Source organism: Cyanistes caeruleus, chromosome 23 (genome assembly GCF_971803275.1).
Source record: "Cyanistes caeruleus chromosome 23, bCyaCae1.hap1.1, whole genome shotgun sequence".
In the NCBI taxonomy this organism is placed as follows: Eukaryota; Metazoa; Chordata; class Aves; order Passeriformes; family Paridae; genus Cyanistes; species Cyanistes caeruleus.
In genome coordinates, this window is record NC_141723.1 from 5,262,026 (window position 1) to 5,285,095 (window position 23,070).

The window sequence follows — 23,070 nt, forward strand, 5'->3', positions numbered from 1 at the left end:
GCCTGGCTCCCTCCTCGCTGTTACTCACACCTCTCACCCACCACAGCACTTAAACACGAAAGACATATGGAAATGAGTGGCACCAGCAAAAGTATTAATTAAAAAACCATCTGTTGAGCCAAGGAGAGCTTTCCCCGCCCCTCGCCAGCTTAGGGCTGTGTTGCCGCTGAAGATGAATAGATCACACGGACACAGGTCGAGGTGTGGTGAAAAGAAGAGAGAGTTTATTTTTCCTCCTAGGATTTATAGGTTTTTGACCACGGCCAGGGATTGGATGGTCAGGATAACACTTTCTCACTGTCCATCACAAGACATGTAACAGAAAGAATGTACACATATCTATGTTTACTACTGTCCTGGGAAAGTCTTTAGAAAACCATGTCAGCAAGCTCAGAAGCTGAGTTTTCAGGGCGACATCGCTGGGCCAGATCTCAGGGCAGGATCCAGGCAGAAATGACCAGGGAGCTGGGCCAGGGGAGGGCACCAGGAGTTATCCATGGAGCCAAACTCTTCGTGGAGGTCTAAAACCATCTTGTCATGGATCAAGAGGCACGTGGGACTCACCCAGTTCTCTCTGTACCCAGCAGAGATGTGGGTGCCTCCCATGCCTGGGGCAGTCCCCGGTAGCAGGTCCCAGCCCAGGCCTGCTCTGCGCAGTGCCAAACAGCCCTTCCTCCCTGCAGGGGGGCAGAAGGAGGGCCTGGGAATGACCTCATCGATGCCAAACCCCATTCTGCTCAGCTGGGCCCAAGCTGGTGGCCATGAAGTCATTTCAAGGTGGAAGGAAGCAGGGATGGAGCCTGGTGCCATGGACACATTCACATCCCTCTAAACCCCAGCTGGGACCTTCCCAAAGTGGCCTTGTCCATAGCCATGTCCCCGTGGTGGCTCACTTGCTCAGGACAGTGACAGAGGGAGCCTGTCCTGGTTCTGTCATCTGTGTTCAGGGCTGCAGGGACAGAGCAGGCAGCAGAACCTCTGCATGATAGGAAAAGCTGTGTGATTCCCTGCAAATATATTTTTAATGACCCATGGCTGGTCCTCCAGCGTCCCCAGCAATGCCATCACGTGCTCCAGACCACCCTCTCCTTCCCTGGGGGAATAAAGCTGCTTCCATGGCTGCTTCCTAAGGAGCCAGAGATGTCCTCAAGGGGCACAGAGGTGTTCCTGGTTGGAGCCAAATCTCTCCCTTTGTGGCCCCAAGCTGCTGTGAGGAGAAGCCCCTGGGGAAAGGGGCACTTAGGGCAGGACCACAGATCCCCTGGAAGGAGCAGGACCAGTGGATGGAGCAGCCCATAGGAAAGATTTTCCACCTGGGAGATGAGACCTTTCTCCACTCTGCACTCCCAGGGAGGCTGCCGGGAAGTTTGACCCACTGGACCCCTCAGCAGTGGGTGCTGCAGCCCTGGCCAGGCTGCTCTGTCTGTGGCATGGGGACAGGAGGCAGATGTCACACTCCTGCTGGCCTCAGCAAGCTCAGAGGGCAGCTCCACCTCTCAGCTGGAATTACCTGACAGGGAGAAATCCCAACCTGCAGCACTGAAGGACAGGTATTTTGTAACAGGCACAGGTGCTGTCTCCCCCCTAAAAGGGATCTGAGGCTCCTGTGGGAAGCAGCCAGGGAAACGGGTGCTGCCACCACTGTCCCCAAACCCAGCTGCAGGAAACACACACAGATCCCAGCACAGGCTGCTCCCAGAGCATCCCCTGCCCTGGAGAGTCCTGGGACGAGCCAGCCCTGCAAGAGCGAGTGCAGAACATCTCTTCCCCTCTCGGATGACAGAGCACAGCGATGGAGACACGAGCACAGCGCCGGGTGGCCCAGCTCTACCTGGAGGAACCTGAGGAGAGCAAAGACAGCAAATTTGGAGCCGTTCGCAGCTCCCACCTCTCAGTGCCAGCCTCCCCCACAGCCCAGCGAGGCTCAGCCGGGCAGTGCCACCTCCAGGACTCACCGCAGGGCACGTGGCAGTCGCACTCGCAGATGTCACAGCGCTGGAACCAGCGGGGCCAGCCCGAGAGTTTGGTGACACAGGCTGAGATCTTGATGCAGCCGCGGTTGAGGAAGGCTCCCAGGTGCTCCTGGCTGCCGCAGGACGAGGAGCACTTGCCGGCGATGTCCCGCTCGCTGAGCTGGATGCGGCCGCGCAGGCAGATCCCTGCAGGGGCAGAGCCCATGGCGGGGGGCTCGCCTGGAGCCCCGGGGCAAGGAGGGCTCGGGACGTGCCTGCAGCCGCTGGCAGAGCTCAGCGCGACACCCGGGCTACTCACGGAGGCAGGAGGGCTTGGGGGTCCAGCGGCCATCGGGCTGGCAGGCGCTGGCAGGGTCCCCCAGCAGCAGGAAGCCGGGCCGGCAGCTGTAGCGCACCACGGAGCCCACCCACCAGTCGTTCCCGTGCACCACCGAGTTAAAATCCGCCTCGGGCCGCCCGCAGTTCACTGCGGACAGGGATGGAACCGGGGCTGGCAGCCTGGGCAGCCTGCTGGCCACACACAAGGCTGGGTGCCCCAGGCTGCTGGACACACGCACTCGGGAGTGTGGCACAAAGCTCAGCAGCGTCCCCAAGGGTCCCCCGTCCTTCTCCCTGGGGCTTTACCTCTGCAGAAGGACTTGTAGCCCAGCCAGCAGCAGCTGCCGTTCCCACACTGGCTCCTCTTCAGCTCCTTGTGCCGCCCCTTGCAGCCCCCCACGCAGATGGGCGCCGTGCCAGACCAGTAAGTGTCCAGGTCTCCTGGGCCGGGGGGCAAGGCAGGGCTGAGCTGGGCTGGGGGGCGAGGACACCTTTCCCAGCAGCTCAGAGCCCCACAGGGAGGTGTGGGGCTCATCCCAGCCCACCCCAACCCTTGCTGTGGTGAGGAGTGCAGCCTCTCAGACCTCAGCTCCCACGTCCCCTGTGCCAAGCCTTGGTCTTGCTCCTCACTGGGCAGGACAGGTGCCAGCAGCTCTGGGGCACCCCATAAACCCCCTCATCTCCCAAACCCCCTGTTACCTTCTGGGTCCTGGCAGGAGGCGAGCGTGGCCAGCACGGTGAGGAAGAGGAGGCCCAGTGCCATCCTCTGCCCTCCTCCCCTCGCCCCTCCAACCACAGACCCCTCTCTGCTCGCCCAGGAGAAAGTGAACTTGGTTTCCACACACATCCCAGGCCAGGGGATGCTGCAGGACATGGGGGAAGGGAGGAGACATTCCCTTTAATGCCAATCCTCTCCCCAGCAGATAATCTCTGGCAGATTACCCTGCCTGGACCCAGTGTTTAAAGGGACACTCCCAGCACCCAGCACCCGCACCCAAACCCGGCAGAACGCAGGCACAGCCATGCTGGAAAGAGGGCCAGGCTGGAAGTGCTGCCAATGCAAACCTGGCATGGGGCCCTTCTCTCGAAGGCATCCTCAGCCCAGCTCTGCCAAGGCCAGGGAGCAGGGGCCAGGCAGGGATGGGAAGGCTGGGCAAGGCCACACCAAGTGGGCAGGGATGCTCTGCCTGGAGCAAGGAGCATCCTCCAGCAGCGTGTGCTGTCAGCTTCTGCCTCTCCCCTGGAGGTGCTGGGTTTCCCCCAGCAGCTCAGAATTCCAACTGCTTTTGCTCAGCTGCTTGAGAAAGGAACAATGGGGAAAAGCCAGTGTCCAGCCAAGACCAGCAAGGTACATCTCTGTGTCCCCCTGGGCACATCACCTCCACACACAGGGCAGGGAGGGTCTAAATGGCACTCCAGGGACCCCAAATTCACACTATCCTTGTCCAATCGCTCAACAGAGGATGAGCTGGCTCTGCTCACAAGCCCAGGCTACTCCCTGTATTCAAAAAAGGCCTGAGCAGGCAGCACACAGCCCTGGGGGAGGCAGCAAAACCCAGCCCCACAGCAGGAACACGAGTGCCAGAACTAAACTTGGCCTTCCAGTGCCACCTCTGGGGAGCAGCACACTCCAGTGCCAGCTGCACAGTGCCAGGAGAGCCTGGCAGCTCCTCAGTGCCCACCTCCCACACTGCAGCTCTCCCAGTGCCCACCTCCCAGCACAGCACGGCTGGCAGGGAAAGGGCTGCACAGAAAACACACCACACACTGCTGGGCCTGGCAGCCCCACGTTTATTTCAATTGCCAAAAGACACTTTGCCCAAGCAGGAGCCCAAACCCCAATGTGGGGAGGACACCCAGGGGATGCCAAAAGCAGCAAGAAGCTCCCAGTGTCCCAGTGCTGCACTGGGACAGCACCTCCAGCACTGTCCTCCCTGAGACCAGCGCTGGTTGTGGGATCAGGGAGGCAAACACCAGCAGCAGCATCAGGTGAGACAGGACATGTGTGCAGGAAGTGCTGATGAAGGCATGATATCCCCTGGAGAAGGCATGGATGGGGCAGGACAGGCCTGCCAAGGGCCACACGTGTTCCCAGGGAAGAGGCTTCAGCACCAGTGTGTGCTCCACACACCATCCTGCCTGGGGCACAGGCTCAGGAGGGCACAGCTGGTGACCACTCCACCCTGCCAGGCCTCAGCCAAACCTCCCAGAAGGGTGGGAGAAGCTTGATAGGCCCTAATTCCCAAAAGGAGAAGGCAGACAGCTCTTTCCAGCTCAGCTCACTTGATTCACGCCAGGGAGATCTGTCCCTCCCCTATCCCCATGCTGACCAGCACCAGCAGCCAGCGAGCCTGGGCTGAAGACAAGCCCAGCCCTCTCCCCAAGCACTCCTCCACCCCCACCAAGGAGGTTTCAGCTCTCCTGCAGAGGCAGCCCCTCACACGATCTGGATTCCCAGCTCCTCAGCTGTTTTCTGCAGCCTGTCCATGACGTTCTCCTCCAGCTCCACAGCCAGGGGTGCCGTGCCCTGCTCCTCCGAGGCCGTGCTGGCCATCACGTAGTAGACAGTCTCACTCTGGCCCTGCTCGTTGGTCCTGTTCACCACACGGATGATGGGGCTGCTTGTGGTGCCGGCTCCTTGCTCTGAGGAGGAGGAGGAAGCAGCTCCTGGCAAGGGGCTTGGCTGTGCTGGCTCAGGGCTGGGAGCAGAGCACAGGGCAGGGGGCACAGGCAGCTCAGAGATCCTGTTCTCTGCCAGGGCAGGGTTTGCTGGTGGCTCCAGAAGGATGCCCTGCAGGTTTCCCTCGCCCTCAGGCAGCACCACGCACTTGCTGGAGCCATCCAGAGCCTCCCCACGCTTCTCCCTGTCCTTGAGCAGCTGCTCTGTGAGCTCCACGCTCTCGTAGCGCACTAGCTGCAGCCTCATGTAGCCATCCTCGTGCTCCCTGTACCTGGGCACAGACAGGAGGGGTCAGCCAGGCACACTCCCCTACCCAAGAGATGGGGAACAGCCAAGGAAAGGGCTCAACATCCAAGGTTTCAGCCCCTACTCCCACACCCCATGTGGCAGCTCCTGAGCTTTGTGCCAGGCTCAGTCACCTCCCAGCCCATCTCCCTCCACCACTCTGTTTCACTGGCAGCATTTCAAGTCCATCCTCTTCCCCTCCCAGCTTTCAGGCTCTGGAAACCCTTTGGAGTTTCCAAGAGAGGGTGCAGCAGAGGTTTCTGTCACAAGATTGATCTCTCTAGAGGGTGACACCTGGACCTGGCCCTTGCCAAGCTCAGAAGTGCCACCAGAGGCAGCAGCGATGGCACCACTGCCCTGCAGCTGCTCAGGTCCCACTGAGCGTTCACTGCCCAGTGCCTCCCAACCTTGGGCAAAGGGTTTTGAACACATTTACAAACACCAGCACAGGGCAGGATGCAGCTCCAGCCGCGTCCTGCGCTGGAGAGAAGGTACTGAGGAGCTAAAGGTGAGCAGTACCTGAAGCGAGGATGTCCCGAGGGCCATTTGAACTGGTGCTTCTTCCTGAGGTGGACAGTGAGGTTGTTCCCCCGTGTGAAGCACTTGTCACACACGTGGCACTTGTACCGGGGCTCCGAGTCACCCTGAGGGACACAGAGTGACCTCAGCACCCCACACGTGCAGGGAAGGAGACACAAAGTTCTCAGAGAAGATTCACACGGGGTATCACGAGCAATGCAAGCCCTGCTGCCTTCCCACCTCATGGACTTTCCTGTAGTGCAGTTTGATGGAGCAGAGGGACCGTGCAGAGAAGCTGCAGGCCTCAAACTCGCAGCGATACGCCGGCTCCTTGCTGTGCGTGTCCAGGTGCTTCCGCAGGTCAATGAGGTTCTTGCAGCTGGAAGCACAGAGTGAGGGACAAAGCTGCAGCACACACACACACACACACATACAGAGGCCTCTGGGAGGTCTGGGGAGAGGGCCAGGCCTGGCTCTCACCTGTAGTCACAGTAGTCACACTTGAAGGGGCGCTCCTCGCTGTGCCGGAAGCGGATGTGGTTGCGCAGCGAGGAGGGCAGCGGGCAGGTCATGTCACACAGGGGACACTTGTAGTGGTTCACTGTGCCAAGAACGGGGAGAAACGTCACCCCAGAGCAGGGCAGAGCACACAGCCCGCAGAGGCTGAGCTGGGAGCAGGGGCCTTCACTCACCGTGGTTCCTCATGTGGTCGCGGAGCAGCCTCTCCGTGGCAAACCTCTTGGAGCAGTGGGAGCACTGAAACCTCTGCTCTGCAGCAGCGGGGCAGGGAGGGGACAGGAGAGGTCAGGGCAGGGACAACAGCACAGAGAGCAGTGAGGAGGGGTGGCACAGGGGGCTGGAAACCCAGCTGTGCAGCCCTGGGGCCCCACAGGAGGAACAGCCTCCGATCCTGTCTCTGCAAGGAGACACCTCCTGGAGGACACGGCCTCAAGCTGGGCTGGGGGAGGCTCAGGTGGGACATCAGGAGGAATTTCTTCATGGAAAGGGTGACCAGATGCTGGAAGGGAGGTGGGAGAGCCCCTATCCCTGGTCAGCTGGCTGACAAGGTGAGGATCAATCACAGGTTGGACTCAATCCCAAAGGTCTTTTCCAATCTAAATGATTCTGGATTCTGTGGCTCCCATCAGTCGGCAGAGAAGCCAGGCTGTTCCAAGCACACCCTGCCCTTGGCAGCTCCAGCAACCCAAATACCCAGCCCAGAACCCCCCCAGCCCCTCCCTGCCCCCAGGACTTACGGTCCAGGGCACTCTGGCGGCGGATGTGGTCGAAGAACTTGGTGTTGTTGGCAAACATCCCCCCACAGGTGGGACAGGCCACCACCTTCTCCTGCGTGTGGCTGCGCAGGTGCTCCCGCAGCTTGCAGCGGCCCTTGAAGCTGCAGTTGCAGTCTGGGGAAGGACAGCAGAGCTGAGAGCCCTCCCACGGGACACAGAATAGCAGCTTCTTCGTCCTGTTTTGGCCAGCAAGGCTCCAAAATCGCCACAGAGCAGGGGGAGATCACCCCAGTGCAACCAGTGTGCCCCCCCCAAGCAGACAAGGTAATTGGACAAACACGGGAGAAATTAATTTAAAAAATCCAAATAAAAAATAAATCAGCTGTAGCCTTTTCTCCAAGGTACTGATTACATATAAATAGGAAGTTCTGTACTAAGCACTCAGCTGGACTCCCTGAAGGAAGTTTTGCGGGAATATTTCATGGTTAAAACCACGCACACCTATTTGTGAAGCTCAAGGAGCTCTCTGACTCCTGCTCCCCTGTACCACATTTGCCACCTCTCTGGAGAGGCCCTGCAGGCTCCCACAAACCTTTCCAGCCGCAGAGCACCACGTGGTTCTCCTTCCCTGCTGCCTTGTACTCGGAGCAGAAGCTGTGATCCTCCACGTGCCGGTAGAACCACTCGGGGTTGTCAAACGACCTCTGAGGGGAACAGGGACAGAGTGAAAGAGACCAAAACAAGCCCAGATGCTCCCACACAGCTCCAGGCAGAGCCAGCAGCGGTGCAGCTGTGCAGGAGTGCAGGAGATCTGCAGCACCTCCCCTTCCCCACTGAGCGCCCTGCTCTCACCTCACAGTACTCCCAGAGGCACAGGAAGTTCTCCTGGATCTCAGGGATGATATTCCGGCTCTGGAAGTCCAGCTGGCAGTGGCTGACGTCTGCCTGGCTCTGCAGGGCCCTCAGCCCCCACTGCTTGAGCTTGGTGTGGTAGCAGTGGAAGTAGACGTGGCGCACCAGGCTGGCCGAGCTCTCCGGGGAGCAGAAGCCACAGTCCTGCCACAGGCACGTGAATTCCTCTGGAACACAAACAAAGCACTCCTCTGCAACACAGACACACAGCTCCAAGGCTCTCTCAAGCAGTTCTGCTCTCCAAGTCACTTTACTCTCCAGGTAAAGCTCAGCTGTTGCAGGTGGACGAACACCAGGCGTGTTCTCCTGAGGTCCCAGCCCTGCAGCCCTGCTCTACTCAGGGAGAGGAGAAAAAAGGCCAGAAGCTGTCACTTGTCAGAAAAATCAGTGATTTAGGTTGGAGAAACACTCCAAGATCAGCGAGTCCCAGCTGTACCTGATCCCCACCTTGTCCCCAGCCCAGAGCTCTGAGTGCCACCTCCAGCCCTTCCTGGGACATCTCCAGGGATGGGCACTCCAGACCTTCCTGGGCAGCCCCTGCCAAGGCCTGACCGCCCTTTCCATGAAGAAATGTCCAAGCTGAACGTCCCCGGGCACAACTTGACGATATTTTCCATGTCCTGCGTTGTTCCCCGGGCTGCCCCTCCTGTCAGGGACTTGTGCAGGGCCCCGCTGAGCCTCCTTTTCCCCAGCGCCTCACCCAGCGGGTCCACCTCGTCGCGGTGCTCGCCAGGGAGGTGCTCCTGCAGGTGCTGCGCCACGTGCCCGCAGAACTCCTCCATCTCCGAGGCCACGAAGGAGCACTGCTGCCACTCGCACTGCAGCACCACGGCTCCCTTACCGACGGCACGGGCGGGCGGCATGGCCGGCGTTGCGCAGGGCCGCTCAGCGCTCCCGTCGCCGCCCGGAGCCGGCCCCGAGCCCGGCGGGACCCGCGCGGTTCGGGGAGAGCGGGGCCGCGACCCCCGCCCCGCCGCCCCTCCGCCCGCCTCTGCCCCGCGGGGGACCCGGAACGCGGCGGACCGGGCCCGGCCGGCCGCCAATCACCGCGCAGGAAGCCGCTGGCTGCGCGCGCCGGCCGCGCCGCCCCGCCGGGAAGCAGCGCTGTGCCACACAGGTTCCCACGTTCTGTAGGGCCTCGGCATGAATTCCGGATCGGCTTTGGGAAAAGCCTCTCCCAGGAGCCGGGAGCGCTCTTCTCTGAAAAGAAGCCGTGGCTGCCCCGTCCCTGGAAGTGCCCAAGGTGTTGGGCAGGGCTTGGAGCAACCTGAGATAGTAGAAGGCGTCCCTGCCCACAGAACATGGAACGGGATGGGCTTTAACCTTCCAACCCAAACCATTCCATGATTCCAAGTTGTTGGTGCTTCCAGAACAATTCCTTGCTTAACAAACGAGTCCTCACACTGAAAATCCATCCTGGCCAACACTGAACCCAGCTGTTCTGCAGCTCTTTGCTGGGAGATCATGCAACAAATTCTCTCTGCTCCTTCGTCAGCGGACTCAGTTAACACATGTTGACTGTCCCATCTGCTGTCCCAGGCTCTTTGGTACACAAAGCACAATCACAATTCCCAAAGTTTGCTTTGGCACAGGTAAATGCCTTTTAAAAAGTGTTTTAAAGGCTTGAAACCCCTTTTAAAAGGGGCTGTACAGAACGTGCCCAGAGCGTGTCGTGCCAGCACACAATGGCTTCTGCAAATCCCACCACACACCCCAGCTCTGCCCCGATGTGAATGGAAAACACGTGCCCAAATCCACCAAACTATCCAGAAAATCCGGGTGTGATCTGTGGGTTTGATGATTTCTGAAAAGAAAACATGAAGTAAGAGGTTTTCATCTCAAAGAAACCTGGCCGAGCTTTTGTTTTCTCTCTTTTTGGTCGTTTTCAATGTCATTGCTTTGCAGTCAGCACAGAAAACACCTGGATTGAGCAGACACGGAATGAGGCTGGGATTTAACCTGAATACCCTCACCAAAGTACAACAATATCCAGCCCAGGGTGCCAGGAGGCAGCTGGCAAACGCAGCCCAGTGCTGACAGAGCAAAACCAACTTCTTTTTGTGCCACTTTCCATCTGCCCTAGCCCACCTGGTGCTTCCTGCCCCTTCTGGCACCTGCCAGCCAAATCCCAGGCACCTGGAAAGGCTGGAAAAGAATGGAAGGGCCAAAAAGAGAGATGTTTTTAGATATAAATCCATCCACACATTGGGAAAGATTCTGCACACAGCGGTTTGAGTGTTCATGGTGTGATGTCCTCCCTGTCCCGAGCAGGCAGAGAACCTGAGTGTTTCTCCAGGTTAAAAAAACTGGGAATTACTCAGGATGTTGTTCCAGATCTGCCTTGGCCAGCTGCTGCTGCTGCTCTTGGTACTTTATCATTTCCTCCGAAGGGAATGAATAATTACACTTAAAAAATAATTACACTTTAAGAAAAAAACAACCCTTCCCCAGGAAGGCAGGCCACGTGAGAGGCCGAATTAATCTCCAGGCCAGCTCTGGGGAGAGCTCATGGAAGGAGCAGGAGGGCAGGATTTTACCTAATGGCCCCGCGAGCTGGCAGCAGACTCCACCAGGAGAGAGATTTAATTAGGAGCAGCATCCCGGCGCCAGGCTGCTCCTGCCCCTGCCAGATGAGCACAGCAAAGCTGCACAAGGCCTGCTGCACAGCCCAGAGATCCTCTGTGCCTGCCACGCTGCAGGGAAAAGGCCAACAGCGAATGTGGGGATGCCTCAAAGCAGGATTTCAGTGGTTTTAAAGGCTTTAATTCCTTGGTTCAGATTGATGCCTTAGGATTTCAGCTTTTCTGTTTGTCGTACATTTGTACTCCTGCCATTCCTCAGTGTGTGACTCCAAACTCCACACACACTGGGAGCTGCTGCTTCCCCACTTTGGGCACACACAACAATTCCTCTCCAGGCCTGGCAATCAAGGACACCTCACTGCCTCAGGCCCACAGAGATGGAAACAAAAGGGAGTTGGGGGAAGCAAACTTGGGGGAAATTCCTTCATTCCCTGCAGCTGGAATTGGGCGATGAACCCCCAATGTGCAAATGGACCAAACTTAGAAAAGTGTCAAAACCTGTGACGTGTGGGGGCTTTGTCTGCCCTAAATGTACCTGAAGTTCCTTCAATAAATAGAACTGCTTTTTATTCTCTGAATTTTGTCTGGATTCTGTTTTTAGGCATCAGGACATTGCACAATCACGTCTTGCTGCCCACAGAGGAGTGGCCACAGCAGTTCTGGCCACCAGAACCTTAAATCTGGGTCAGGAGCTCCTTTTCTGGCTGCTGTTCCCTCTCCTCAGTTGATAAAAGGGAGCCAAACCCAGGGATGCTCCTGCCCATCCCTCTCATGGATCTGGGACCCCCTCCTGGGTTCCCAGGCACAGTTTGAGGTGTGGAAAGCCCAGAGCAGCCTGTAGGGTCTCAGAAAGGCAGAATTCCTGCCCAAGTGAGGCCTTCAGCAGCTCATGGGGATCTCACACTCCCACAGGAGAAGATGCTCATCCCAAGGCTTGTTTTTCCTGCCAGATTCCTCACCTGTGAGGAAATGGTTCCTCCCTGCAAGGCTTGCCAGCCTTGCACTTCACCCCGAGGTTTTTCTGTCCACAAACCTCTGGTTTTCATCCATGAAATGTCAGCTCAGACAGGAAGGAGGCTCCTGGGGAAGGACCCACACTGACCATGCAAAGTGGAGTGAAACACAGATCCAGGAATTTGCATTTAAGCAAATCCCAAGCGAGGTATGGTGCTGGAGACATCCCTAAACTCTAGAAAACCCATTTCCTCCAGGCTCAGCTGGAAGTTTCCCAGGGAATTATGAGCACAGGCTTCACTCTGCTCTGGGAAGCTCATGAGGGACAGATCTTCCCCAAATCCCTGCAGGATCTGGGAGCTGGGACTCGTCAGCAGCACCAACAATGGAAACAGGTGAGTTCCAGCAGCTCAGATTTTCACAAGCTGAGACATATTCATGGCAATATCAGGGAAAGAACAAACTGTGATGTCCTTGGGCTCCTATTGAAAAAAAAACCCCACAGAAAAATTGTCTAAAATAGACATGTGACATCTTAAATGTCCCAAGAATTTAATAGTATCAATTAGCATGTTCTGCCTTCTCCAGACTGAATTTATATTCCTTCACAGTACAGTTTTTTTAATTTTTTTTTTTTTTTCTCAAAAGGCAGTTAGATCAAAGTGATGTGAAATTGGATTCAATTTGCTTGGAAATGATATAAACTCAGGCCTGAATTAGCATTTTCTTCCCCCAGTGCTGCCAGTGGCAGAAGTTTTTAGTTGTTTTTTTGGTTTGTTTTTTTTTTTTTCTGAAGTTTTGACAGCTCTGCATCAGATGCCTCTGGATAATTCACTGGGAGCAGCAGGTTCAGTTGTGTGATAACTTCAGACCAGGGTTAGAGGGCTGAGAGTTGCTTAATTAAAACAATTTTGGTGGAGGAATGACAGAGGATGTGAGTGAAGTGATTTCAAGAGCACAGAACAGAGTTTAAAAGCAGAGGGGCATGGAAGTGCTTTCCTAATGCCTTTAGACCACAGGAAAGGTGTCAGGAAAACACCTGCAGAGCGTCAGACCTGCTGGAATTGCTCTGCCTGTGAGAGCTGATGTCCATTTCTGGCCACTTCTGTTGCTTTTTGGTACGAGACTCTCATCCTCACCTCATTTTTGGGAATCTCTCCCTTGCTTTGTGTTTGCTTTGTGCCTGGCCTTGGCTGGATCTCTCTGGTCAGCACTCAAACACCAAAACAAAATTCCACTTGCCCAAATTTGCAGCTGCTATTACCCAAAAAAAACCCAAAAACACCTATCTGGGGCAAGGCCAAGCCAGCAGTGTGTTGTTTAAACCTCTGTTGTTTAAACCTCTGTTGTTTAAACCCTCTCATCTCCCCTTGTGTGTGCACCTGGGGCCAAAATGCCACCAGAAACGGAGCCAAGGGACACATCCTGAAGAGGAGAAGAGCCAAATGATAAATCCTAGAGATCAAACACATCATCTGTGCACTGGCAGTTTGTTCTCCCTCAGGAGAGCGTGGCTGTGTGTTTTCCAAGGGATTAGCTTCAAAGTTAGGGAGATTTTTTTCCGGGATAATTCAATAAAAGCCCGGGTGGAAACTCCTCCCTGGCTCCACAGGTGCGAGCTCTGTGTTCAGGCCAGGATAAAAGAGCTGTCCCTGTCATTGTCCCTCAGCTCTCCATCTGTGCCAAAACCTCTGTGCTCAGCATCTCCCAGAATTCAGTCCAGGACAGGGAGAGGGCAGATGCCTCCCAGCTGTTTTCCAGGGCAAAAAAACAGGCCCAAACCCTCCAGGAGCCATGGCAGGGACACTTTGTGCCTTCCCAAAAACCTGGATAAAAACAGAGCCCCCAGGACTTGCCTGTGTTTGCTGTGAATTAAAAACAGGCTGAGCAGGCAGCTCCTTTCTCCTTTGGAGGTTCAGAGGAGCCACTCCATCCATCCAAGGCATTTCCATGGGATCAGAGCTGTGCTGGGAGAGCCAGCAGCTCCACAAGGGCTGAACCCCTCTGCTGAAATCAGCAGTTAAACAGACATTTGCTGACCCAGAGGGGAAATGTGGGGCTCCTTTTGGAAAAACAAAAGCCCAAAGCCACCAGGCAGGGAGGGATCTGCAGGGAAAGGATAGGACACATCAGCCTTTCCTCTGCTCTCGCTGTCGGGCTCCTAAGGGATGATTTTCTATTAATAATTGCAGATTTCTATTTTTCCTCCCCGACTCGATGCACAGAGGTGATGAATTTGCTTCTTGCAGCTGCTCTGTGCTTTCCCTGAACTCTGCATTCCCTCAGCCCCTGCAGATTTTGGCAAACGGGTGTACCAAGGAGTGCGAGTGAAACACACGGTCAAGGATCTCCTGGCTGAAAAGCGATCCCGGCAGAGCAGCGGCTCCCGGTTCAGCGTGAGTCCCGTCCTCCCACCCCCTTTTTTAACCCCATCAAGTCGCAACATCCCATTCTCTGCTTTAAAGAGCGTTCGGGGCACTGCCAGTATTAACAGAACAGCAAAAACATTTGCAACACTAATGCTTGCCCCAAAACATCACTGCTGGATCCTTGGTTTTTATATCTGTCAACCTTAAATGCCTCGAATTCCTTTCTAAATCATGGCAGTGATGTTAAATTCCTTTCTCCTTTCACATCCTACGTGTGACACCTTCCCAAGTCAACTTCCTTTTCCAAGCTGCACTTGGACAAGTCAGTGCCCTGAAAATAGCTGCTCTTCCCCGAATGCTGAGCTCCTTCCAGCTCCTCTCGCAGTGCCAGGGGAGCTGCAGGGATGTGATGGGCTGGAAAGAGGCCAAGCATCAGCTTGGAAGAGATGATTTCCTCTTAAAGTGGTTCTATGGCAACAGGAAACCCAAGTCCTACTACACTACATTGTTTTATTTCTCAATTGCCAGCCAGAAAAGCGAGGCTGTCCCCAGAAGGGGACACGATATTGTGATGCTGGGACGTGTTGGCATCCAGTGGCACAACAAATCCTTCCCTGGCTGCTCCTGGCACTCACCTTTGCTGGGCAGCAGCTCCTCCCTTCCAGGCTGTCTGGGAGCTCTGGGACACTGGCAGAGGAGGGGGAGCTGGAACTGTGTCCTGGAAGGAGAGAGAAGGAGCAGAGCCCCACATCACTGGCAGCAGGACACACAAATTGGGAGTTCTGATGCTTTGTTCCCCCATACCCCATTCACCTCTGGCTGAAGAGGCCTCACAGGGACTTATTTGCAAGTGTTTTTCTCACTGTGACTTTCAGGCCCATTGACCCTGTGCAACAAAACAGGCAGGGAAAAAAAAACCAAACCAGGATTGGGAATCACCAAACCCAGCAAAATCCAGCCACAGATCCATCCCCACAGGCTCCAGCTGCTGCAGGAAGGCAGAAGCCCCATGAGCCATGGAGAGTCACTGTGGAGGACACACTCCCAGCAGACAGACATTTAGGATGAGTTTTTTGGGGAGCAGCGGGAAGCAGCTGAGAAAACAGCTCCTGTTGATGATATCACCATTTACCTGCTCCCTCTCTGGAGGCGGCAGCTTCAACAGCCACAAAGGAAACCCCCTGGAACCGTAAAATCCTCCTTGCTTTTATTGCCCTTGGCTTTGTGCTGCAGGGCCCAGCAGTTGTGCGTTTCTGTGTGACGCAAAACCAGCCCTGCTGCTCATTCCCCACCAGAGACAAAAAATGATTGTGCAGGGCAAACATCCGTATTTGCTCGGACGTATCATGAAAAGAGCAGCTGGAAGTGCAGCTCTGTTTGTCTGGCAGAATACAACCCAGAATCAAAGCCAGGGGCAGATAACTGAACACCCCTCTGGCTGTTGATGATGCAGGGTAATTCAGCTGCATCTTTTGTTTGAGGGTGATCTTTGCTCCAGAAAAACAAAAACAAAAAAAATCCCTTGGCCCCGTTGTTGGTGCCAGGGGAGGCCTCTGGAGAAGGCCTGTGCTGAGCAGGGAAGGTCAGTGCTCAGCAGAGCAGAGCTTTGGGATGAGGTTTCAACAATTTCAGCAATTTCCTGACAGACAGGCCCTGCAGACATCGAGTGATGGGAAATCAGGGTGTGAGGAAACCCCCACAAAATCGGGGACTCTGCCCTGGGCTTTAGGGAGACTCTGGCTATTCCTTTGCACAGGGATGAACCTGGAGCTGTTCCCTGCAGGGTGAAAGGGTTCCTGTCTTCTCTGAGGTGTGGAAGTGGACACCTGCACAGGTGAAACACTTGCAATGCTGTGGTTTAAAGAGAATTCATTGCTGAGTGCCCAGCAGCACTCTCAGACCAGGGACACATTCGGCAGTGCCCAGCCCAGGCTCAGCTTCCCTGGAGAATTTTCATTCCTTCAGCTGCTCCACTACAGTGAGCCCAGAGAGGTGATGCCCTGAAGCCAAAGCATTGCCAAAAGGCAGGGCCAGGTCATTATTTTGAGCTGGATCCTTAAATTTAGGCAGATTTATAGGTGAGTTAGGAGGCAGTGAAGCAGCAGAGCTCTCTGGAGAAATCCCAGCCAGGATCTGTGTCTGGCCATGGGCAGGGCAGGCTGAGGCCAAGCTTATCAACAGCTGGACACACTGTGGGCCCCAGGGAGGCTGAACAGACCTGCAGGAGATCCAGGCTGCCCGTTCCCACGGCAGGGAAAGGAAGGAAATGAACTAATGGGTCTCAATTAAGGCAAATAAGGGGCAAGGAGGGGAATGAAACGCAGGGCTCTGCTCTGATGAGGCCAAGGATGGGCTGCAGCAGAGACTCCTGCACCCCAATTCGGGCAGGTAAAGCCCTGGCAGCTCCTGGCACCTCTGGGACTCTCCACCACAGGTGTGTACACACAGCCAGGCAGTTCCAGTGGCTGTTGAACAGACAGGATCAAAGATTAAATGCTCTGGTAACTGGAAATGATCCCTGCTGGAGGCTGCCAGCCATGCCCAGGGACCTTCCAGTCCCTCCAGCAGAGCATCCCAGCTCCCATCACTGCAGCTCCTCGTCCTCTGGGCAGCATCTGGGACCTGGCTGCTGAGAGAGGACCTGGATTTGCATGTGATGGCTCCGGCTGGGGACAGGTGCAAGCCCTGCCCGTGTGACACCAACACTGTCCACAAGCCCAGGGGCTCCTTCCTGACACCTCCTGTCACCTCCTGTCACCTCTGCAGCCCCCATGGCCTGGGCAGGCTCAGAGCTCATTTCCATGGTGGAGCCCTGAGCAGCTGCAACCCTTCCCTCGGCAGAAGGAAGTCCTCAGAGCTGGCAAATTTAATTCAAATCTAAACCTCTGAATTTGGTTGCCTGCTATGGCAGGAACCTCCTGTTTGCACTATGCAAACTGGACAGAGAGTGCCACCAGCAGCGGCCAGGGGACAGCAGAGCTGACAGCAGCACAGCTGGGGGCTCTGCATTCCTGATCTGGGGGCTTGGAGCTCCCAAAACCAGGACTCAGTGGGATCCCAGAGGAGCAGATGCCTTTGCCAGGGTGCTTTGTAAGGAATTAAGCACTGGGAGCATCAGGGTCACTCCAGGGGTAATTCTCCTCTACCTGGGAACCAAGAGGAGAGGATGATGATTAATAACAATGTTATTATTATCATAACCATAGCTGTAGGATCCAAACAGGATCTAGGAACTCTCTTTCCACCCAGGCTGCCTGTGCTGCCAGGTAAAGCAGCTCTGGGGCAGCAGACCCAGCACAGCTGAGCTCGAACATGGGCTGGAATCTGCCCATTTTGGCCACTCAGGGGCTCAGATCTCACCTTGCCTGGTTTGTGCCAACACCAGAAGGACTCCTCAGCATCCTGCCTGCTTTGAGGGACCCTGTGGGACAGGAGGAAGAAGCCACTTATCTTGATACTCCTCCTCTTATCAGCTCTGCACAAAACCTTCAAAATCTCTGCTTAGCCTACATCTGTTAATACCTCCGAGGAAATCATGGAGTTAAACCCTTCCCAGGCTCAAACAATGCACGTGAATTACACTCAGAGAGCTGCCTTGCTTTGGAAAGGCATTTTTTCAAACATCTCTTTATCTTTTGCAGGGCAGCACCAGCGCAGCGCAGTCACCCTTTGGCCAAATGCCAGGTGAGGTTTTCCCTCTGCTGATAAACACCTCCCATGTGGGTGGGAGGTCTGGCACAGCCCTGTCTGCTCTCCTGCACAGGATCTGAAACAAGCCCCGGAGCGGGGCCACCCCTCAGAGAGAGCCCAGGAGGAAAGTAATTAAAAGGATCCAAAAAAGAACAGGAATAATTTCGTGTAAAATCCTCAAAGAGAGTAATTAAAGCAGTTCCCACCTCTTTTAGCAGAGGAGCCGTACAGAATCCCTCCTTTTCCTCCTGCGTTTTCCCATTTTCCCTGGAGCTGGAGAGGGAAAGCAGAAAATCAGGAGCTGACCTGTTTTATCCCTTGAGCTCTCGGGCAGGGAAAGCGGAGTGAGGCTGGAGCCTCCTCCCCAGGGGCTGTAGCAGAGCAAGGAAGAAGCACAGCCTAGCTGAGCTGACCTCGATCTCCCTGCCCTCCTATTTAAAGCTTCCCAAACACTTTTGGTTTGCTGCAGATGGAGCTCACCAGATGGAACCAAAGGCACCTCTGGGCTCACATGCCCTGTGTCCAGGCAGGATGGATTCCTGGGTGATGCTGGAGAGAAAAGGGCTCTGCTTTGCACCCCCAGAGGTGCCCATGGTTCTGTGGCAGTTGGTGGAATTTTCTTTACAGTTTCCCACCCTTTTTTCTGGCCCCCAGGCTCACCCACCCCGCCTGGTTTCTACGGCATCCGCAGATCCTTCCCAACCGAGCTGGATTTCCACAGCACCAAGCAGTTTGTCAGTGATGTCTACTCCTCCCCTCTGGGCTCCAAGCCCTTCTCCTGTGACTCCTCTTCCCCCCAGGGCTACCCAGCACTCCTGGAGCCCTATCTCAGCGAGCAGTTCGGGGATCACCGTGCTCCTCCTCTTCCAGCTGGCACCAGCTCCTTCTTCAACCCTCCGGCCGTGGCCCCTCTCCTGCCACCGTTCCCCAGCGACACGGGGCCCTTCCTGCTCGTGAGTGGCTCATGGTTCTGTGCCCCAGGGCAAGGTCACCCCATTTAAATGTGGGGTTCAGTCACGGGGGGGAAGGATGTGGCTGTCACAGGAGCAGCCATGGCAGGTGGGGCAGGGCTCTGGAGGAAGATTTTTCTCTTTGGTTCCATCTGATTGTTCCCTCTTCCTGTTGGAGACATCCTTGGAGACAGCCCACTCTGCTCAGAACTGGACCCTGCTCCCAGGCACAGGGGGGGATTGCTGGGGTGTCCTGTGCAGGGCCAGGATTTAATGATCCTGGTGGGTCCCTTCCAACTCAGGACACTCGTTCCATGATTTTATGAAACCCTCCCTCCCTGAGTTTCTAGAAACAGCCTTTGGTGACTGCAGGCTGTTGCCTGTCCCTATCCCAGGTGCCAGCTCCACTCACAGCCCCACCACAGAGCTCCTGGATCCTGCAGGATCAGGGCTGGTCAGCCCTACTGATGCAGACCCTGCCCACTGCTGACAGGGTGGATGTTTCCTTGCACAGTTAGAACACCAAACACCGCTCCAGAGCCACAGAAACCCTTTGGGCGTTCCCAGGGGTGGATGTTCCATTACCTCCAGGACAGCCTTTTGTTCCTAAGGGTTTTCCTTGCCTTCTCTCCCTGTTTCCCTGCAGAGAGAGCCCTGGGAGCAGACCTCACCCGAGAGCCTCAGCCAGTCTGACAGTGCCTGCTCCGACCCTCTGCAGGCGCTCCCTGCCAGCTCCAGCTGCCCGTCCCTGCCCGAATCCGGAGGTGTTTCCCCATTCCGTGGCTCAAGCTGGAGCCCAGCCATCCCTGGAACCCAGCCCTACCCTCTGCACCCCCTTGAAGACGTCCACTACTCGCCCAGCTACGCTGCCAGCTCGCCCTACAGCTTGTCCCCGTTCATGGCCGTGGCCAACGAGCCCTCCAGGATGAGCCACCTGTGCCCGGAGCAGCCCTCGGAGCCACCACACCTTCCTGACCACTCTGCCTGGGCTAAAGAGGATGGAAGTGCCCTCTGGGGGACTTATGAAGGCAGGAGAACTTATTGAGGAGAGAGAAGAGCTGGAGGAAAGAGAAACAGACCATTATTGAAGCAGGTTTTGAATTACTGAATTATTGAAGCTCTTTCCTAAACTGCTCCTTCAAACGTGATGCTTTGTGCTCTGGTTAGAAATACAATCATTGGACACGCCACAATTAGCTCAGAGTGGTGCCTTGCGAAAGGAATTTCCCCCTGTCCCACCGTGCCACAAGTAAAACACCCAGCCTGAAACACGTCTGCGCACCGCAGGTTTTTCCTACCAACAAGGATCCCTTCTCAGAGGGCTTTTTCCAGCCGGAATGGTTCGGAGGTTCTGTAGGGTGCGGGCACTGTCCTGGCTGCTGACCCGAGCCCGAGGTGGCCACCGCGGCCACCTGCAGAGCTGCAAAGCCCCCTCCCCTCCATCCCTTCTGTCCTGCAGGAGCGCGGAGCCCCCTCCCTGCCCGGAGCTCCAGCCCCGGGCACTCTCCGGGGCCCGTGGCCACTAGAGGTAGCTCTGCACACACGAACACACCGATCTGGGGAGCCCTGACCGAGGCAGCACATCCCGGCTGCTTTGTCCCAGGGAAGAGCTCACCCCCCCTGCCCCAGCTCGCCCCCGAGCCTGGCACCCACAGCACAAGAGGAACAAGAGGCTCTGGAGCATTCCAGCCCCTGGCAGTGTGGAGGAATGAGACGCTTTAAATCCCTCCTTGCTTTTTCTCCCCAAATCCTGGGGCTGGTGGGGCCTTTGAAGCCTTCCCAGCCCCTTCTGCTCCCACGAGTGGCAGGTGTGGAGCCTCCTGGGGTGGCCCCTGCCCAGCCAGAGCTGTTCCCCGATCACTTCAGGGTGTTTGCAGCTCTCCCGGCCCCACAGCCAGCCCTGCCACCCCCAAACCTGAGTCCAGCTCGGCTCCAGAGCTGGCACCACGGCCAGGCTGAATCCCAGTGACCACCACAGCTATTCCTTCTGCCAGGGGCTGCTGTGAGCAGGGCCACCAGGCTGCTGTGGCTGTGCTGCCATCAGGCTCTCAGGGAGAAGCAGGAACAGGGTTTTGAGCTGCCTTGAAAGTGTTTGACCCACTCAGGCAGGGTTTTTTATCAGCCTGGAAATGCTGTGAAGCCCTGAGCACAGCCAGAACTCAGCTGCCCGGTGTTTCCCAAAGGCATCCAGCTCTTCCAGGGCTGGAGCTGGGCAGCCTGCAGGCTCTGCTCTCTGCTTTCCAGGCTAAACATCATCCCTGCAGCCTGCCCGGGCTGCAGCACCCACAGCAGCTCCAGGAGGGAGCAGCCCAAGTAAGGGCAAGGTCTCAGATCCCAAATTCCTTGGTGAGCCCCCCTTCCCCGCCCAGCGCATTCCTTTGTGCTCCGGGGCAGGTGGGCTCCTCTCCTGCTGGGATGTGTCCCTATAAAGCTGTCCCAGACAAGGCTTGGCCTACCAGGAGCTGCAGGGGCACATTTCAGAGCCAGGAATGGCCTCACTCCCTGCAGAAATCAAGTGTTATTTGTTCAACTTAAAGGAAAAGAAAAGATTCGGCCGTGACAACAGCCAGCCTGAGCTGCTGGTAGATGATTAACAGCCTGGCCTGCTCTCTGTCTCGACTCCCTGCCCGTGGCAGAGGCTGTGGTCCCCAGGGAAAAGCTTAAAGGCAGCCTAAAAACCCGGTTACAGCAGTGCTGTGAAGGGATGGTCACCCCAAAAGTCTGAGCCACACACTGAACCCCACACCTGCAGCTCCCAGGGCAGGCCAGCACTGAGGCTTGTGAGGAAAAAGCTGATTTGTGCAGCACAGACAAACAGCCTGAACGGGGGGAAAACACAAATAAACTCCAGTGTGAGCCCAGCATCCAGGCAGAGGGAGGGAATGCTGTGGGAAGAAGTGGGGGTTCAGGTAACTTCAGCCATGTGGGTGCCCAGGGCAGCCTCTTTGTTAGGCCACACCTGCCCGCTGCCATTTTGGCCCCAAATCCTCAGAATTTAGCCTTAAAACGTGAAAAAATGTGCAAAAAGCAAAACAGACCCTTGCAGAGTGCTCAGTGCAGGTAGCAAATGAAATATGAGAGGGCTGGAGCCCAGCCTGTGCATCTGAGAGAAAAACACTGAACTGGTTTGGAGGCATCTGCTTCATTCAGGGAAAGATGGATAAAACCCTGCAAATGTCCCAAAAGCAAAGGCTGGGGAGGGTGACACCACCAAATCCTATTCCCCCAGACCCTCTGCTAGATGGGGATGTGCTCAGTTTCACAAAAAGATAGCCCATTTTGTGGAGCCTTTGAATATTCAAATTGAAAGTATCGCGCAATCATTGATTGTCAAATCATTGGTTTCTAGAGGTTTTAAATACTTGGCATTAGGAGAGAAAAACTCAAACTTATACCCGTAGGGATAAAACAATAATATTGTCGGGATCCACCTGCCATCGCCACCAGGCAGGCAAGTCCCTTCCGCCCCAAATTTCGAGCCTGACTCCTCTGGCCCCCTTGGGCAGCTGGTGGGGCCGGGGCCGGGGCCACCTCTGCTGCTGCTCCGGGCACCTGCGGAGGTGCTGCCCGCTACGGCTCGGGATGTCCGGTAAGCCCCGCTCTGTCCCCCCGCCGGCCCCCACACCCCGCTCCGGGGCTTTCGGGGTTCGCCGGGGTCACCTCGCCAGCCGGGCGATCCCGCCTGCCAAGGCAGGAGGGAGCGGGGAGGGCGGGGAGGAGGGCGGGAGGAGGCAGGGGAGGATCGGCTGCTGCCCGGCTCGGCACGGGGCTCCGCGGGCACCGAGCGGCGCTCCCGCCGGGCTGGATGTGCTGCGACCCCCGCCCGGGGGGTGACAGGGGACCCCGCACCTCCGGGTGCCCTCCCTGCACCTCTGGGTGCCCTCCCTGCATCTCTGGGTGCCCTTCCCACATCTCTGGGTGCCCTTCCCACATCTCTGGGTGCCCTCTCTGCATCTCTGTGTGCCCTCCGTGCACCTCTGTGTGCCCTCACTGCATCTCCGTGCCCACCCTGCACCTCTGGGTGCCCTCCCTGCACCTCTGGGTGCCCTTCCCACATCTCTGGGTGCCCTCTCTGCACCTCCGTGCCCTCCTTGCACCTCTGTGTGCCCTCACTGCATCTCTGGGTGCCCTTCCCACATCTCTGTGTGCCCTCCTTGCACCTCTGTGTGCCCTCACTGCATCTCCGTGCCCACCCCGCACCTCTGGGTGCCCTCTCTGCATCTCTGTGTGCCCTTCCCACATCTCTGGGTGCCCTCCCCGCACACTCTGCCCCCGACCATGCCGCTCCTGAATCCCAACCCCACTCCCCGACCCCGAGTCCACCCCCTGTCCCTGTCACCCTACTCCCAGCCCACCCTCAGCACCATCACTCTGCCCCTGGATCCCATCACCCTGCCCTTGCCCCCCCAGCCCACCCTCAGCACCCTGCTCCTTCCACCCCAACCCCAGCCCTGCCTGTCCTTGTCACCCTGCTCCTGATTGCCCACCTGCCCTGGCCAGCCTGTGCCCACCCTTGCCAGCCCTGTCACCCTGAGCCCAGAGCCATCACTCTGCTCCCTGCCCACCCTCACCATCCCATCCTTGACCCTGCTAGAAGGGGCTG

At 56.6% G+C, this 23,070-nt stretch overlaps 3 protein-coding genes across 4 annotated transcripts; 1 reads left to right on the top strand and 2 right to left on the bottom strand.

Moving 5' to 3' along the window:
- Nucleotides 1-1,827: 1,827 nt before the first annotated feature.
- LOC147649490 (complement receptor type 2-like) lies at nucleotides 1,828-3,054 on the bottom strand. Its single transcript, XM_086860977.1, has 4 exons — nucleotides 2,991-3,054; nucleotides 2,598-2,732; nucleotides 2,272-2,439; nucleotides 1,828-2,159 (listed from the first exon to the last, which is right to left on the bottom strand). Exons 1-4 carry the CDS (start codon nucleotides 3,052-3,054, stop codon nucleotides 1,828-1,830), a joined length of 699 nt encoding a protein of 232 aa, XP_086717103.1.
- A 1,008-nt stretch (nucleotides 3,055-4,062) lies between these two features.
- On the bottom strand, nucleotides 4,063-22,178 carry HINFP (histone H4 transcription factor). 2 transcript variants are annotated; one of them, XM_086861057.1, is made up of 11 exons: nucleotides 17,724-22,178; nucleotides 17,188-17,248; nucleotides 14,463-14,545; nucleotides 7,863-8,089; nucleotides 7,603-7,714; nucleotides 7,032-7,184; nucleotides 6,468-6,545; nucleotides 6,256-6,376; nucleotides 6,016-6,154; nucleotides 5,776-5,900; nucleotides 4,063-5,242 (listed from the first exon to the last, which is right to left on the bottom strand). In XM_086861057.1, the coding sequence occupies exons 2-11, from the start codon at nucleotides 17,226-17,228 to the stop codon at nucleotides 4,729-4,731; spliced, it is 1,593 nt and encodes a 530-aa protein (XP_086717183.1). In that variant the 5' UTR covers nucleotides 17,229-17,248; nucleotides 17,724-22,178; the 3' UTR covers nucleotides 4,063-4,728. The 2 variants fall into 2 exon arrangements, with proteins under 2 accessions (XP_086717183.1, XP_023797211.1); XM_023941443.2 differs by lacking the exons at nucleotides 14,463-14,545; nucleotides 17,188-17,248; nucleotides 17,724-22,178 and adding an exon at nucleotides 8,623-8,935.
- POU2AF2 (POU class 2 homeobox associating factor 2) lies at nucleotides 9,565-21,014 on the top strand. Its single transcript, XM_086861058.1, has 5 exons — nucleotides 9,565-11,853; nucleotides 13,745-13,854; nucleotides 17,469-17,511; nucleotides 18,172-18,470; nucleotides 19,114-21,014. Exons 1-5 carry the CDS (start codon nucleotides 11,844-11,846, stop codon nucleotides 19,510-19,512), a joined length of 861 nt encoding a protein of 286 aa, XP_086717184.1. The 5' UTR covers nucleotides 9,565-11,843; the 3' UTR covers nucleotides 19,513-21,014.
- Nucleotides 22,179-23,070: the final 892 nt, after the last annotated feature.